The following is a 16,309-nucleotide window of genomic DNA, read 5'->3' on the forward strand; positions in this document are numbered from 1 at the left end:
TTCAACTCCCAGAATTCCCTAAGGAATTCTGGGAGTTGAAGTTCACACATCTTAAAGTTGTCAAACACAGTTCTAGCCCATCCACCCGTCTGCCCATATCTCATGCCCAAAGTATGTGAGTTTGCTTTGCTGATGATCAACCCAAGTCAGCTTTGGTTTGGTCCAGGTCTAACTAACTGGCTTTTTTGGAGTCCATGATGCTCAGATGATCTCCAAACCTTTCCTTCAAAGGTGTCTTATCTTCATTCTTTTGAGGAGTTCAAACTTAAGTTTCCAAGTTTCACAAACTTACCTTACATGAAAGACCATTGCTTTAATAATTCTGATCCTCGTCACTGAAATGACCTCATCCTTCATGATCTGGTCAAAATCTGCCAATGTCTTCCTCCTTAGGATTCATCTCCTCATTGATTCTCCCCCACATTGTCCATCTTTATTCTGCAGCCAAAGAAAATAACTTTTCCCCTACCTTCATTTCTTTCTTATCTGTGAATATATTAAGCATGCTGGCTGGCATTGTCTTATTAGTTAATATTAATGCTAATCAATATGAATATAAATGCTAATAATGTTCTTCATTTTACCTTTATAATGATACGTTATTGTTGTTATTATTTTCAGCTCACAGAGGGGTGCCATCAACTTACTTTAAATAGTTAGTCCTTCAAACCCTAATTTTGATTCCAGCTCTTGATTTCATCCCTTTTAGTCCTGTGGTTCTTGCGATATATGTGCAGTAAAAGCTGCACAAGATCTCCAAATCTCCAGCAGCAGATGACGGCAAACACAGCTGGACTGTCCTATTCAGAATTGCAATTTATTTTGTCTCTGCAGGGATGAAGGAAAGCCCCAAAGGAACAGTGGTTCCTCTTTGTAACGATTTGCTGCCATCTGATGGTCACTAACATTTCACCAAGCTGGGGACTGGGTGGTTATGACTCTGGATGATGGATTGTTTTTTATTATTTATGTTAGTTTCCACTTCTGTATGATTATAATATATATATATTGTTTGATTTGATAGTTTCTTTTCCTCCTAATTACATGTTAGGAAGTGTACGTTGCTAAGAGTTCTCTAAGTGGAACGGTCAGAAGCCCTGGAAACAGACAGATACTGATTTCTATCTACTGAAGAAGGTATATGCAAACACATCAGTATTCTGCCCAGGGGATTAGATGGCCATTTCCAACCAGGATGATGTCAACATGACACTGGAGAATGAGGCCCCCTAGGTCAGAAGATATCCAGTCAGCTGATGAGAAAAATGTGTCCATACCTACAGAGATCAGATTCCTGCAGGTAATACTTTTCCCACTGACATTGTATGGAAGCTGAGTTGGAATTTGAAGAAGGTGGATAGGAAGAGTATTGATGCTTTTGAACTTTGGTGTTGGAGAAGACTGGCTGGGGAATTCTGGGAGTTGAAGACATGGCTGGCTGGGGAATTCTGGGAGTTGAAGTCCACACATCTTAAAGTTGCCAAGGTTGAGAAACCCTGCTCCAGAGAATACCGTGGACAGCCAAGACGACAAACCATGGATCACTGAACAAATCAACGCAGAGTTCTCACTTGAGGCACAAGGACCAGGCTCAAATTACCCTACTTTGGTTACCTTATGCAAAGACCCAACTCTCTAGAGAAGCTCTAATGCTGGGAAAGACCTGTTGTGCTCTAGAGTTGGGGCTAGATTACAGCAAAAAAGACCGCCAGCTGCTGATCTTTAGAAAGTCATAGCGTTTAAAGAAACCATTTAAAAAAAAAAAGGAAAAAAGTTTTTATATCTCCAGAGATTCATAGAACACATCCGTCGTTTTTTTAAAAAACTATGTTAAGACCTGAACTTTCTTAACTATGTGGCTTTCTTTACCTGTGAAAATAACTGCAGCAAATCCTTTGGATAGCAGCTCTCTGCATGATCATTAACACCCTTCGCTGTTGTACTGCAGGTTCTTAAAGAAAAAGACAATGATGATTGAAGGTGTAAGGTTTTTCTAGCCCAGAATCTATAAGTTCAGATGAGACTCTAGACCGAGGTATTTCCAAAGAAAGTTCAGCTTTTATTGTTGGCCAAGAGAAAAGCGGGGTGAACCACTCTCTGTCCGGCTGGCAGAGAAAAGACAGAGAACAGCCACACCCAGAACAGTTTACAACAGCTTTTATACCTTTTTGTCATCAGGAAGCATCCAGGAAGAGGGACACACACACAAGTGTACCCACCTTCCAAGGTTGTCAAAACATTAGCTTAAGCAGTATAAACTAATAGTTAAGTTTCTAGTTCTCACTTGCTCCAGGGGTTATAAGGCATTGCTACATTGTTGGTCAAGAGAAACTAACTTGCCCAAATTGCGCAGAGGATATGGTTGCATAGTGTGGTTAGAAGCAAGAGCAGGTGCAAAAGTTCATGCATGCTCAGGAAATGGGTCTAGGAGCTCTGAAGCAAGACATTTGGCCTTTAGCTTAACCACATCTTTCCATTTCCTTTTGCACCTCTGCAAACTGTTAAAAATGTTCCTTTACAATCAGCATAGCTTTTATATGCTTAGCACCTTATAACTTTTATAAGATTCCTGGTTTCTTTAACTGACCTTCAGCCAAACAGTTCCTATGTCTGCAGAAGCTTGAGGTACAGAAGCAAAATAGGCAGTTAGTCTAACCATTCCTTACATTCCTCCCTTTTGATTTGACCATAGGGTGGTTCCTATGGCATTTGTATCAAAAAAACACATTCCTTAGGGATGGGTTTTAGGAACAATACTTCTGTTGGATGTTTATCTAACGTTTGGCCTGTTGGAGATGCCATAACAGTCATGTCAGGAATGGCATAGGTAACCATTCTTCGCACCAGGGGAATTACACAGGGAATGAAAACATCAGTACAAATAGCATTTGTCTTACCCAAGCAGAACCTGGAAGCCAGGAGAACCACATTGGGTATAGGAGGATAAAAAATCAGGAGGTATAGAAGGAATTCCAGAGGTCAGAACACTGGGCATAGATACACTGTGGGACCATAAACATTTGGCTGTTTGCATCATTATGGAAACATTTGTTTTTACCTTGGTTCATAGTAAACATTTGTATGGCACCTTTTATTTCCCAAGTTTCAATAAAGCCAAATAAGAAGACTTGAGATGAGGCTTTTTAATTAACAGAGGTTTTATTGGCCAAGAAACTTCTGGATGGCTCAAGCCAACATCGTGGCAGGAGTGTTGCCCAGAACCACACCTTGCAAAGCAAGCAACAAAGATTTTATAGGCATATTCAGATGTATTCAGATAGTACATACCCTCATATCCATACAAGGGAATTTTGGGATGACCCAGGGGAAAGTAAAGGTGCTGGGAAAGATGGAAGGCAAAAGGAGAAGGGGACGGCAGAGGAGGAGATGGTTAGATAGCATCACTGAAGCAATGAGCATGAAACTGAGCAAACTCAGGGAGGCAGTGAAGGACAGGAAGGCCTGGCGCAATATGGTTCATGGGGTCACTAAGAGTCGGACACGACTTAACGACTAAACAACAACAACAGAGGTGAATCTAAGTTTAACTTTTTCTTCTGGTTACCAAGGAAATGCCTAACTTCTTTGGAATTTGGTGTCTCTGCCTGCCCGGTAGGAATCTAATTTATGGCTTACTTGTTCAGTCAGGCATCTGGCTAATTGCTTCTAAAGGAAATGGGATGGGGGAATGGTGCGCTCTCTTGGAAGGCAATCAGGCATTCAACAAAGAGATAAGGTGGGGGAAAAAATGCTGTGCTCTTTACAAAGCAAGTTAATCCTTTGTAAATAAGATAGAGTGCACTGTCACATGCATGCCCACACATTATGAGAGAGTGTAAAATTGTGCATCAAAACAATGCCCTTCACATTTATGAATCATTAAAAAGGCAAGATACAACAAAAGGATAATACAAAATATTGTGAAGAGGAAGATCATAAGGCAGTTTCAGCCTTTCCTGGTGGTAAAACAACAAACTATAAAACATGATACAATAACACAACTATTGTCCATACTGCAGGCATTAAATGTTTTCTGATGTAATAGGTTTCTCTTATACATTTTTGGGCCTCCATTGTAACAGTCAATTAAAATACTGAAAGTCAATCAGCAGATATGAGCTGTCCTTGCAGGGTCGTTGTAACAGAAGCCGCAAAACTATGGCTGGCTCTAGCGGGAAAGTTATAAGTGGGCAGATGTTGGCTGCAGTCTGAGAGCAGAGGTTACTAGCACTTACTTCTTCCCCAGATAAGCCTTCTGCAGCTGTTTCCTCAATAATTGTAGAAAGAGACTTTTATCCTTCTTTGCTTTACCAACTTCCTTTGTGGGCTTTTCAGTTTCCTTTGTCGGCTTCTTAGTCTCCTCGTCTGGGGTCGTACTTTCTTAAAGTGCAAGGCGTGCACCCAGGAATCTAGATCTTGACACTTCACAGCAGTGTTTGTAGTCAACACTGACTACAACGGTCCCTTCCAACGAGGAGCTAAGCAATTTTTCTTTGAAATATTTTTATCAAAATCCAGTCGCCCACGTCCAAGGAATAACACGGATGCAAAGGTTCTTTAAGCAAGGCAGCTGTAACCTGAGTGGCAGTTCTTGAGGGTAAGAATAAGAGCTTGACAGAATCCAACATATGAATGTTTTGTAAATGAGGAGAAGAAGGGGGGTGGGATTTCATGTGGCGACACTCCGGTTTGTTTAGATGGAGTGGCTCTTGTAGACATGAGAGTGAACAGTAGACAATCGGGCCATTTGAGGTTGGTTTCATTGCAAAGCTTAGCAATTTTGATTAATTTATTTTTAAGTTGGAGTTAAAACATTCCACTTTTTCTGACGCTTTCGGGTGGTAAGCAATCGAACGTTGAAAAGTTCCTCAGGTACAGGCAGCTGGGGGTGGGGGTGGGGGGGGGCAAGCAGCCTTTTCTTTCAAACAGTCCAAAACTCCTTTTCAATCTCTGTTGCCAAAAACAGGTCATCCACATATGGCAAAAGAGTGGTCTTATGAGGGTCAAAACTCCTCAGGTCGGCAAAAAGGGCAGCGGCAAAAATTGTTGGGCTATTTTTATAGCCTTGGGGAAGTCTGGTCCATGTGAGTTGACATTTGTGGCTGGACTCAGGGTCTTCCCACTCAAAGGCAAAATATGCTTGACTCTCAACAGCCAAGGGGATGCAAAAGAAGGCATCCTTCAAATCAATGACTGTGTACCACTGCTGGCGATGGGAAAGGGTAGTCAGCAGGGAATAGGGGTTGGCCACAAAAGGATGAAGAGCCTGGATGCGAGCATTTACTTCTTGGAGATTCTGGACCCTTCTCCAAGAACCATCAGGCTTGGGTACAGGGAAAATTGGGGTTGACCATGGCGACTGGACAATTTTTAAAATGCCATGATCCAAAAATAGTTCAATGAAAGGCTTTATTCCCAATCGTGCCTCCCTTTTAATTTGATACTGCCGTACGGATACTGGACTGACACCTGGCAACAACTTAGGCATATGAGGCATGGCAAACTTCACAAACCCAGGTATTCCCTGGTACCAAATGTCTGGGTTCACTCCTTTTAAGGGAAAAAGTTTAATTATTGCTGCCTCAAGAAAACATAAAAAGACTCTATCTGGTGGGATTTCCAGGCTTACCCCCTCTGGGGTACATTGGAGTGAAGCTCCCAATTTTCCAAGGAGGTCACGTCCCAGAAACATTTACGGGACATTGAGGCAAAACTAAAAAAGGAGTATTCCAAAGAGGGGCCTCTTGTGTTGGATACTTATAAAGAAACACTCTGGGGTGCTTTTTCAGATTTTCCAAAAACTCCCAGTCTTCTGCTGTTTTTAACACTTGTCTTTTATCTTCAGCACCCAAAAATGCAGCTAAAAGGGTAAACATGTCCGGCACGTTGGGCCGGTGGGTAGCAAGAATACGTTGGACCAGTTCCACATACTGTTGGGGTGCCTCCCTATAGGGTGGCAGTCCTTTTTGCCAATTAAAAATCAGTGGTCATAAAAGGTATATGTACAAAAATTAAATTATCCCCCAAAGGAACTTGCCGAAGGGGTGCCATCGTAGTAGACATGGCAAAACTAGGGGGCCTGTACGACTGACCCACCCTAGTGTGGGATGGACTGGCAAGTTTGACTATTTCCCCCAAAAACTGAGGTGGCAGAAAAGGCGGGGGTACCAAGGCTGGCGAAGGCGGCACCACTTGGGGTACTATTGGAGGCGCACTTGGTCCTCCATATGGTGGTGGAAATTCCTCCTCTGGTTCTTCAAAAATCAGTTGCCCTTTTTCTTCCAATTTCTGTTGTCTCGGGCAGACAGGGCAAACAGTTGATTGAATTGGGGAAAGACTACACTGTCTTTCCGTATGGCCAAATTATAAAAGAAACTCAATTATCTTCTTCGACCTTCTTGTGTTCCGCAAGGTAAACGGAAAGGCTTTGTATGATTTCAGGGTCTATAGTGCCCTCGTTTGGCCATGGTCATCGTTGAAAGTCCAGAAAATAGGAGGGCCACATAACTGAACACCAAGTCTTCAATATAGGCTTTTTAAAGTTTGTTTCTACTGCCAGTCTGGGTTTCAATGTATTCCAATGAGTCAATATACACTCTAAAGGGGTACACGGCTTCCTCATACCCGGGCCAACTCTACGGTTGGCGTTACCCATGGCTCCTCAGGAAATTTCTCAGGTCCGGGCTGATTTGGGGTGACCCCTTCGCCCATTTCTCGGGTTCTGTCAGTTGCGATGGGGGCAGCGCCTCCCAGCAAGCGCTGGCAACTTTAAAGACTGTTCCCACAAGCAGGCTGGCTGGGGAATTCTGGGAGTTGAAGTCCACCCATCTTAAAGTGGCCAAGGTCAAGAAACACTGCAATAGAAAGTCACTTTCACGGAGCACAGAATTAACCTCTAGAATTCATGATCACAAGAGGCAGCAGCGACCCCTTTCAAAGGGGATTGGAGGCATTGCAAAAAATATTGCAATGATATTAAGAGCCAGTTTGATGTGCAGCGATTAAAGGCAGGGGACGTTTTGAGAAAGAGTGTCCTTAGCTTCTTCTACATGGCTCTAGAGAGCAGTGTTTCTCAACCTTGGCCACTTTAAGCTGTATGGACGTCAACTCCCAGAATTCCCCAGCCAGCAGGCTTGCTGAGGAATTCTGGGAGTTGACGTCCACCCATCTTAAAATTGCCAGGGTTGAGAAACACTGAGAGAGAGAGAGAGAGAGACAGACAGACAGACAGAGATATAGATATAGATATCTATAGATACAGATATCAAGGGGGAGTGACAACGTCTCCTGTTACTACATCTGCTGCAAGGGTGCCTTATTCTGCAGCTTGGAGCCAAGGCACGCTTGGGGGGCGACCACCCCCCCGGTGAGATTTCTGCCTGCCACTCCTCCTTCCCGGTGGAGGCACCGAGGCTTAAGGGTTAAGCTGACCGAGATCCACTTCCCAGAAGGGAGGAGAGAAGCCATTGGAAGAGGGTGCGCGCCTGTCACTTTGGGGAAGGGCCGCCTTTCCTCTTCCTCTCCAGCCGGGGAGCGTGCTGCTGGGCCTCCGGGCGCAGAGAGACCCCCGCCCTGCCCCGCCCCCCGCCCGGGCTGAGGCGCCGGCAAGTCCGGGTAAACGGCGGGAAGCCGGGGGGCGCCCTTGGCAGCGCGGGGCGGGGGCGGGGGCGCGCGCCTTCGCGGACGCCCCGGGGAGAGGCGGCGGGCGAGACCTGGCGAGCGTGGTGGGGAGAGGGGAGCCCTTCTCAGCGCGCGCGCACCTGCCCCTTCTCAACCGTTTTGCGTCCCCACACCCTCACACTGCTTTTGCCGACGTTGCTCAAGGCGGGGGGGGGCTTCTTCGCTGGAGGCGTTTGAGCAAATGGTGGGCGGCCCCCAGCCGGGCGCGCAGCAGGGCGCGGTGGGCCCAGCCGCAGCTCTCCGGAGGCGGCTGAACCCCCTCGCCCAGCAGCCCCAGCCGGCGGTCAGGGCTGAGCACTGGAGCAGGGCACTGCCCTGCGCTTGGTCTGCCTGCACTGCGGGTTTGGGCTAGATCAGGGTTCCTCAATCTCAGCGACTTTAAGATGGGTGGACTTCAACTCCCAGAATTCCCCAGCCAGCAAGGGGAAGCAAGGCTGGCTGGGGAATTCTGGGAGTTGAAGTCCACCCATCTTAAAGTCGCTGAGATTGAGGAACCCTGGGCTAGATGACCTCTGCAGCCCCTTTTCTAATTTATTCCCTATATTCTGGCGACCTGCTGCAGGGAAAGATCTATAGTAGTCAGCATGCAGGTGAGGCTGTTGATAAAGACTCCTCCTTCTCCTCCCTCTCTGGCCCTCTGCATGGATCCAAAATTGTCAAGAAACCTTTTTTTTTTTTAGTTTTTAGGAAACAGTGCCCAAAGATCTCCTGAACCCTGGTGCTGTAACCAATAACAGGCGTTTTATCTATCTAGTCTGGATTAGAGGAACTAAAGATGTGGCTGTTTGGAGGTCGTTATAAGCCCAACATCCTTGGATAACTTTTGGCACCAGGACGATTAAAATGGCATTTTGTATCCTGTGGGGAACTAAGCTTTCCTTTGGTCCTGCTGTGTGAACATGGGCCATGACATTCCTTGAATATTATTTATTTTGACTGTTGGAACCGTTGCCAAGGGGAGAAATCGGTCAATTGGGGTAGATGAGATGGCCAGCCGTAAGGAGAAAATAATAAAAGTGGGGTTCTATTAATAAATGTTGGGTAACAACAGCAGGAAGAAACCTCAGGCAGTGGCTTCACCGGGTGTCTGCATTTATTTTTTAGCCTGTTGGGGATCAGTTTGTTGTTCGAAGAGAGTTGAAAACTAAACACATTTAAAATCTCTGTAATCCTTTACAAAGATAAAACTCGACAAAGATAAAACTTTTGTGTTCCATCTCTGCAAGCACGAACACAACTTCTTTGGCAAGAAGCTGTCGTTATTTAGGGCTACACTGCTGCTAAAGCTGGAAGCTCAGTTGTATTAGCAGGAGTAGTAAGCATGTGGACCAAATGTATATTTTTTAAAAAGGCAGCAAAAAATCTAATAATCATAATAATTAAATTGGCTAGTAATTTCTGCTTAGGGAAGCAGGATTTTAAGCCTTCGGTGTGTCCAGGGGCTCAGTTGGAGGGTGAGGAATGAAACCGATTATTGAAATGGCTGAATAGGCTGATCTTGGCTTACCTGTCCCCCAACCCTCTTTTCCTTATCAGCTCTTCTTCTGAAGCAGCTTTACATCAGTGTTAGCACGCTGGTCCATGCTCTCTAACTGGGATTGAAATTGCTTAATTACAAGTAGATAATTTGGCCTGGAGAAATGTATGTGTTTATTTCAAGCTTATCTGCCTGTGTTAGCCTTTCCAATTAAAAACATGCTTCCAAACAGGTGTCTCTCCAGGAGCTGGTCATTAGACATAAAATAATGCCGGAGAAGGGAAAAAGTCCAGAGGCGGAATCCGAACGAGAATTGCAAGAGAGCCTCAAACGTGGGGTCACCCAGGAGAAGGCAGGGAAAACAGCGAAAGGCCTCCAACCTGGGAATGCAGAGGACTTGGCAGAAACGGGGGGCTCCCGACCAGCCAAGACTGAGGCTGGAGACCGGAGGTTGAAATACTTAGACCCGCGGGCTGCTTTGAAGGCAGTGCAGTCCTCCAACCAGGAGGAGCCGGTTTCTGACCCGTGGGAGAATGCCAAGGCCTGTCTGGCCTCATTGGAGGGAGCAGCTGAAACCTACTGGCGGTACAAAGGATTAGTGGATCTCAGCAGAGACCCTCGAAGGGAGAGTGAGCAGACCGACACTGCCAAGGCAGACGACTATTGGAAGGTGGGGGAGGATGTTCTGAGAGATGACTCAGCGGCCACGGACACCCAGCGAACCCTTTTTAGGGAGTTTTGTTACTGGGATGCTGAGGGTCCCCGTGAGGCCTGCAGCCGCCTCTGGTACCTCTGCCACCGGTGGCTGAAGCCAGAGAGGCACACCAAGGAGCAGATCCTGGAGCTGGTGATCCTGGAGCAGTTCCTGGCCATCCTGCCCTCTGAACTCCAGAGGTGGGTCAAAGCTGCTGGGCCTCAAACCTGCGACCAAGCGGTGGCTCTGGCTGAAGGCTTTCCCCTAGGACGGCCACAGGAGGTGAGGCTTTAGAAAAAGTTAACTTTGCAGTGAGACTGTGCTAGGACAGGGGTGGGGCCCAAGAACATGGAGGGGTGTCAGCCCTTCCAGGTAGACCAGACAAGGAAACCAAAGTCATGCAGGCTAATACAACTGGTATTACAGAGCTGTTGTGACAGAATCTTGCAAGTCTGATTGTGCTGTTCTTCCTCCTCATTATATTCCCGAGCCTCCTCTAAATGTTATTTGGCTGTTCTAGACTTTAAAAATGCTTCACCCCCCTTTGTCTAGGTAATGATTTGTATCTTCATCAAGGTTACTTCCCTTACTCTCTACAGGTAGTCCTCGACTTAAGATCATTCATTTAATGACCAAAGTTATGACAGCACTGAAAAGTGACTTACGACAGGTTCTCACACTTATGACCATCGCAGCATCCCCTGCGGTCATGTGATCAAAATTCAGTTGCTTGGCAACCGGCATGTATTTACAACAGTTGCAGTGTCCTGGGGTCATATGATAGCATTTGTGACCTTCCCAGGGGGCTTCCAACAAGCAAAGTCATTGGGGGAAGCCAGATTTGCTTAACTACTGTGGCAAAAAAGGTTGTAAAATCGAGTGTGACTCACTTAACAACCACATCACTTAGTGATGAAAGTTCCAGTCCCAATTGTGGTTGTACGTCAAGGCCTACCTGTACAGCTACCAAATCTAGCTGCTAAAAACCTAACTCCAGGTTGTCATCTAGCAGTTATCTGAATGTTTATAATCCAGATCTCGCCTACTCACCTCTCGCTTTAGAGACAGAGATGCTGGTTGGGGAATTCTGGGAGTTGAAGTCCACACATCTTAAAGTTCCCAAGGTTGAGAAACACTGCTTTAAGGAGTATAAGCTCCCTTTTCTTTTTGAGGAATATGTGCGATCTTCAGACAGGATGTGTCTTTTTGTGGGGGAAGAAACTGGCACCCTCACTTTCTGAAATCTCCCCAACCTACTTTCCGTTCTGTTTCTTGTTCCTGAAGATAAACTTTGGGGTTATTTCAGGGACCAAGCCTGGCCCAGGAGGAAGCTCTGGGTTTCTCCACGGCGCAGCAGCCTCTGTCAGGCGTTGGAGAGAAACAGCTCAGCACTGTTATCAAGCAGGAGCGGGATGGTGACACCGACTCAGAAGGTAAGGGCAGGTGGTATGTTGTTGTCTCTGAGGTGCGTGAATTTTCAGAAGTTGCTTTAAGCCGAGCATCAGCTCTTCGAGGTAGGCCAGGTCAAGAAACAAATCCTGCAGAGATTCCATGCTTTATGATGAGTGGGATAAGATGCTTTATTCCTGTGGGATAAGATGCTTTATTCCTGTGGGATAAATTAACAGAATCGTGGAAGCCTGTTCCAAACCTTTGCTGATCTTTTTTAAGGATGACAAGGACAAGGCAGGGCTGTTGTGAGTCTCTTTCTCACAATTTCTACTTACTTGGGGATGAGTAACCGATTCCCCTCTCTGGCCTGTTTCTCAATGCCAGAGCTAAATTCCTCTAAGCCAGGAAATTTTGCCATGTTAAAGTTCAGCGTACATGTGGGAAAACAGAACAGAATTGCATTCAAACATGAGATTGTGGCTTTTTTTGCACCTTTATAACAAGCCAGGATTCACCCCATCTCCCATCGTTGTTCCTATGCAACTGATATTTGGAAGCACACAGCCACCAATTGGGTCATAATTGAGATTCTGGGCTTCAAGAGTAATGTTCTAATGGAATGCTGGAGGTGGGATTTTTTTGATCTGAGCTTGGAACCAAATGTCTGCAACATCATGGTTGGGAACTGCTTGGAGCCATCTGGTTGGCCAGTTGGGAAGTGGGGGACTGGGATAACAGGGACTTTGGTCTGATGTGGCAGCCATGCTCTGCTTGGGTTCTTGGGTAACTCCTCTTTCCTCCATGCTCCCCACAGGTGATGAGTGGGTGATTGAGACGAGGCAGGGAGATCCCCAGTTGGAGGAAGCTGAGCCAGTGAAACTGTGTGGGACCTCCTGGGAAGGACTTGATTGGTCTGAAGAGGATGGAGATGGTCCTGTGGTTTTTGGGGATGGAGCAGCCCAGAAGGATGAGGACAACCAAGATCAGCACAGAGCTGAAGTATTTCCTCTAGCAAAAGAAGACGGGGACTCAAGTCAATCCACTGCGGTCAAAAGAAGGCGCAGAAGTCGAGAGAAGAAGACGTGTGCTGTGTGTGGCAAGACCTTCAGCCGGAGTACTGTGCTTGCTGCTCATCAGAGGACCCACACAGGCGAGAAGCCATTCATGTGCCAGAATTGTGGGAAATGCTTCAGCTTCAAGTCCACTCTGGTGGCCCATGAAAGAACTCACACGGGAGAGAGGCCCTACACCTGTGATCAGTGTGGAAAGAGCTTCACTGTCAGCTCAGTCCTCACCAGACACTACAGAGTCCACATTGAAAAGGAACTCTTTAGTTGCTCTGAGTGTGACAAGAGCTTCACGCAGAAGTCTCAGTTGCTCAACCACCAGAAGGTGCACGTGAGGGAGAAGCCGTTCAAGTGCGCCCAGTGTGGAGAGGGTTTCAGCCGCAGCTCCAGCCTCAAGAAACACGAGGGCTCCCACACGGGGGAGAAGCCGTTCAAATGCCCCGATTGCGAGAAATCCTTCAACACGTCCTCCCAGCTGGTCAAGCACCACCGAGTCCACACGGGGGAGAGGCCCTACACCTGCTCGGAGTGCGGGAAGAGCTTCAGCCAGTGGCAGATCCTGATGGTGCACCAAAGGACCCACACGGGCGAGAAGCCCTTCAAGTGTGCCACCTGCGGGAAATGCTTCTCTGATCGGGCGGTCCACATCCGTCACCAGAAAGTCCACACGGGGGAGAGGCCTCACCAGTGCACCACTTGTGGGAAGAGGTTCACCCACCGCACCGTCTTGGTGAAGCACCAGAAAATCCATGCCCGGGAAGCTCTGAACCTAGCCAAATTACAAGAGGAGCAGCAGCAATATAAGGAAACTTCATACCAGTTTGGAATGTGGAAAAATGCTCAACTTTGAAGGGTATCTACAGGCGACCCTTTCCCTGAGCCTTCCCTAACTCCTTGGCTTCCAGATGCGTCAGGCCAATGGTCTTCCTGGCTAAGAAGGATGGGAGTTGTAGTCCAATAAAGGAGCCAGGTTGGACGGACCCCACGTGAATCTGCTGCGTTGTGCAGACGTACATGTGTATCAGGCGATCAGTACATCTACAGTCACACTGTGGCTAGTTGTCACATTCCCAGGGCTGAGCATGGGATAGGCAAAACTTTCTCTGCCACCTGCAGGAATCTTGCAGTGGGCATGCCCCCCAGTCCCCTCACCTTCTATGTTGTGACTGATTATGTGTGCGCACTCTTGTCCTGCTGATAAAGGATGCCAGTGGGTTACTCAGCATCAGCGAAGCCAGCTTCTTGAAGACCGATTTCAGCTATGCACCACAGTGAGTAAAGGAAGCAGTTAGGAGGGCAGATAAACCCATTGCATTTGTGCACGGACATCAACTAGTGGTAGATCACGTGTCTGACAGAGAAATAGCCTCATTTGTTTTCATTCAATTCCCCGTCCCAGTATGGTTTTGCCACTTTTCTTTGGTGACTGGTCTCTCGCTTCCTGATTTTGGACACCAACATGGATTTGTTTTCCCGTATTATAATGCTAAGAGCATAATGTATGTCATAGAAACGGATTAAAACAAAAGTTAGAAGTGCCTAATAGTTAGCCTGTCTGTGAAGTTGCCTTTCTTTTGCTAACACACTTTCTGTCAAATGTAGCTGGAGTTTCATCTAATAGCTCGATTGATGCATTGTTAACTGTGGTTTATGGAATAAATCACAATTAGATGCACAGCACCCTAAATTCTGGTTAGCAGACTATACTGATCACATAAGCCACAAACCATGTCTAAAAATAAACCTTAGCTTGACAAGTGTTAATGCAATCATGCCTTGGTGTGGTGGATGAGTCCAAGTAACTGTGGTTTATCCCACAAACCATGGTTAAAGCTGTCACTGGCTGTGATCCTCAGCCCAAATCAATTTCCCTTTAGTCTCCATGCACTGATTCAAGTCCTGCCCTCTGAAGCAAAAGAGAAACTGGTTTCTCAGCCTCTTGCAACAGTTAGGACCTAGCTTGAAAGATCCGTTCCACATTGATGCGTGAGAGCTGAAGCAGGCTGCTCAGTTTGGTTGGCCAGTCTGATCAGGAGAAAAGGAGCCTCTGTGCACACATAGAAGTAAGGGAGTGCCAGTCCTTTGAGGTAGGCCAGGTCAGGAAACAGATACCATAAGAACTACTGGAACTCTATTATAGGGTATAACAACAGACTCTTGAAAACTGATGGAGTTTCTCTCTTCCTCTCTCTTACACCAAAGAGAGTCAAGGTGGGGCAATCTTGAGTTTCTTCCTCACCATCTCCTGTTTTTCTGGGCAAAGCTATGTGTTTTTCTAATAGCTGTTGCATACCTTCTTCAAGGCTGTACTCCTCTCCTGGGACCTTCTGTAAAGATCAAGTCATGGCTGACCACCACCAGGAAGAAAGTTAATCCTAAACCCATGTGGAGGTGATATCTTTATTAAGCCCAATTGATAAATGGGGTATTTGGGCATTTGAGAGGGCTGTGCAGTATGTTAGATGCAGTTTGGAGGTGAGAGCATGAGATCACCACCTCTGCGCCCATTAAAGCAGCTGCATCTGTTTCCCGCTGTATCCCCTGCAATAGAGGCTATAAAGACTGGATGGGGAGTGGCAGGGGGGCAGCAGATTTCCCACCAGGGTCGTTTTCTGCCCGTTCAAGGACACGGAAATCACTACTGTGGAGGGGGGGGCAGCTCTGAGGCAAAAAATGCAATGTCACCAGGGATCAGTTGAGCTGGATAGGATAAGGAATATAGGAGAATTCTGTAGGGACACAGAATTGGAATTAGGTTGGCCTGAAGAACTCAAGATGAATCTGGATTCCAAAGTGGAATTCTGTTTGGAAGGGGAAACGGGCGGGAGAGGAGTGTGTGTGCAAATTTCACACTGACCCAGGGATTGGTAAGCACATTTCAGTGGTGAAATGCCCTAAGAAGTCTGTATGGGATTGTTGACCATAACAAAGGCTCCGTTTGTTTTATATATAACAAGGTGCTGCTTTTAGTTGTTCAAGATCAGAATTCTGCGCTTGGCAGAAGGTGAGCGTCCCCTGAACAGGACAGTCTATTTCTGGAAGATTACTATCCTATTATGATTTTTCCCAGTCAGAAGCCACCAAAAAGGGTTCTTCAATTCTGCAAATATGAAAAAAAAAAACCCACCCTTGTTCTCTTCTCACCAAAGAACTGGCATTTTGCCTAACCAGAAGTCACAGCCAAAGAATGACTGGAATTTATGTATTCTTTTTAAATGGGCAAATTGGCTTTTTCTTGAGCCTTTGTCTCAAAGGTGTAGCTCGAATCTGGCAGAACCAAGGAAATTTAGTCAAACCCTCCAAAGGAGTTGCTTTGGACTGGAGAGAGATTTTAATTTAGGGCTGGGTTGGCATCATGCACTTCATCATAAGCCATGCATGACCGATTGGAAGGCGGTATCCCTAGGGCAGGGTTTTTCAACCTTGTTGATGAAGGTTCTCAGTCATCCAGGTGGAGTTGTCGGGAAGTTGAGTCCTGGCAACTGGACTTCTTTTCTTTCGGTTAGAGACGTTTCGCTACTTGTCCAAGCAGCTTCTTCAGTCTGGATAAGTTGGCTTGGGGGGACCCCATAAAAGTCTTCCATGGTGGCTGTGTTTCTTACTACCACGATGGGCTGGTTGAAGGGACAATAGGAGATGTCAAGGGACAGTAGGAGATTTATGGGGTCCCCCCGAGCCAACTTATTCAGACTGAAGAAGCTGCTTGGACAAGTAGTGAAACGTCTCTAACCGAAAGAAAAGAAGTCCAGTTGCCAGGACTCAACCTCCAGACATTTCTCGACCTTGGCCATTTTAAGACATGCGGACTTCAACTCCCAGAATTCCCCAGCCAGCCATGCTGGCTGGGGAATTCTGGGAGTTGAAGTCCGCATGTCTTAAAATGGCCAAGGTCGAGAAACCTTGCCCTAGAGCATATTTTAAGCCAAAACCGAATAAATAAAATCCATTAATTATGGTGGCAGAACTAAAACCAATAGTATATTATTAGCTTTATTACTT

General features: G+C 46.4%; 1 protein-coding gene across 1 annotated transcript; it reads left to right on the top strand.

Moving 5' to 3' along the window:
* Nucleotides 1–7,468: 7,468 nt before the first annotated feature.
* On the top strand, nt 7,469–14,049 carry LOC148213926 (uncharacterized). Its single transcript, XM_088129560.1, has 4 exons — nt 7,469–7,614; nt 9,390–10,133; nt 11,158–11,284; nt 12,058–14,049. Exons 2-4 carry the CDS (start codon nt 9,426–9,428, stop codon nt 13,158–13,160), a joined length of 1,938 nt encoding a protein of 645 aa, XP_087985686.1. The 5' UTR covers nt 7,469–7,614; nt 9,390–9,425; the 3' UTR covers nt 13,161–14,049.
* Nucleotides 14,050–16,309: the final 2,260 nt, after the last annotated feature.

This window comes from Python bivittatus, unplaced genomic scaffold (assembly GCF_059951505.1).
Source record: "Python bivittatus isolate LINGU-HERP-01145 unplaced genomic scaffold, Pbiv_v1 ctg000810_np1212, whole genome shotgun sequence".
Lineage (NCBI taxonomy): Eukaryota > Metazoa > Chordata > Lepidosauria > Squamata > Pythonidae > Python > Python bivittatus.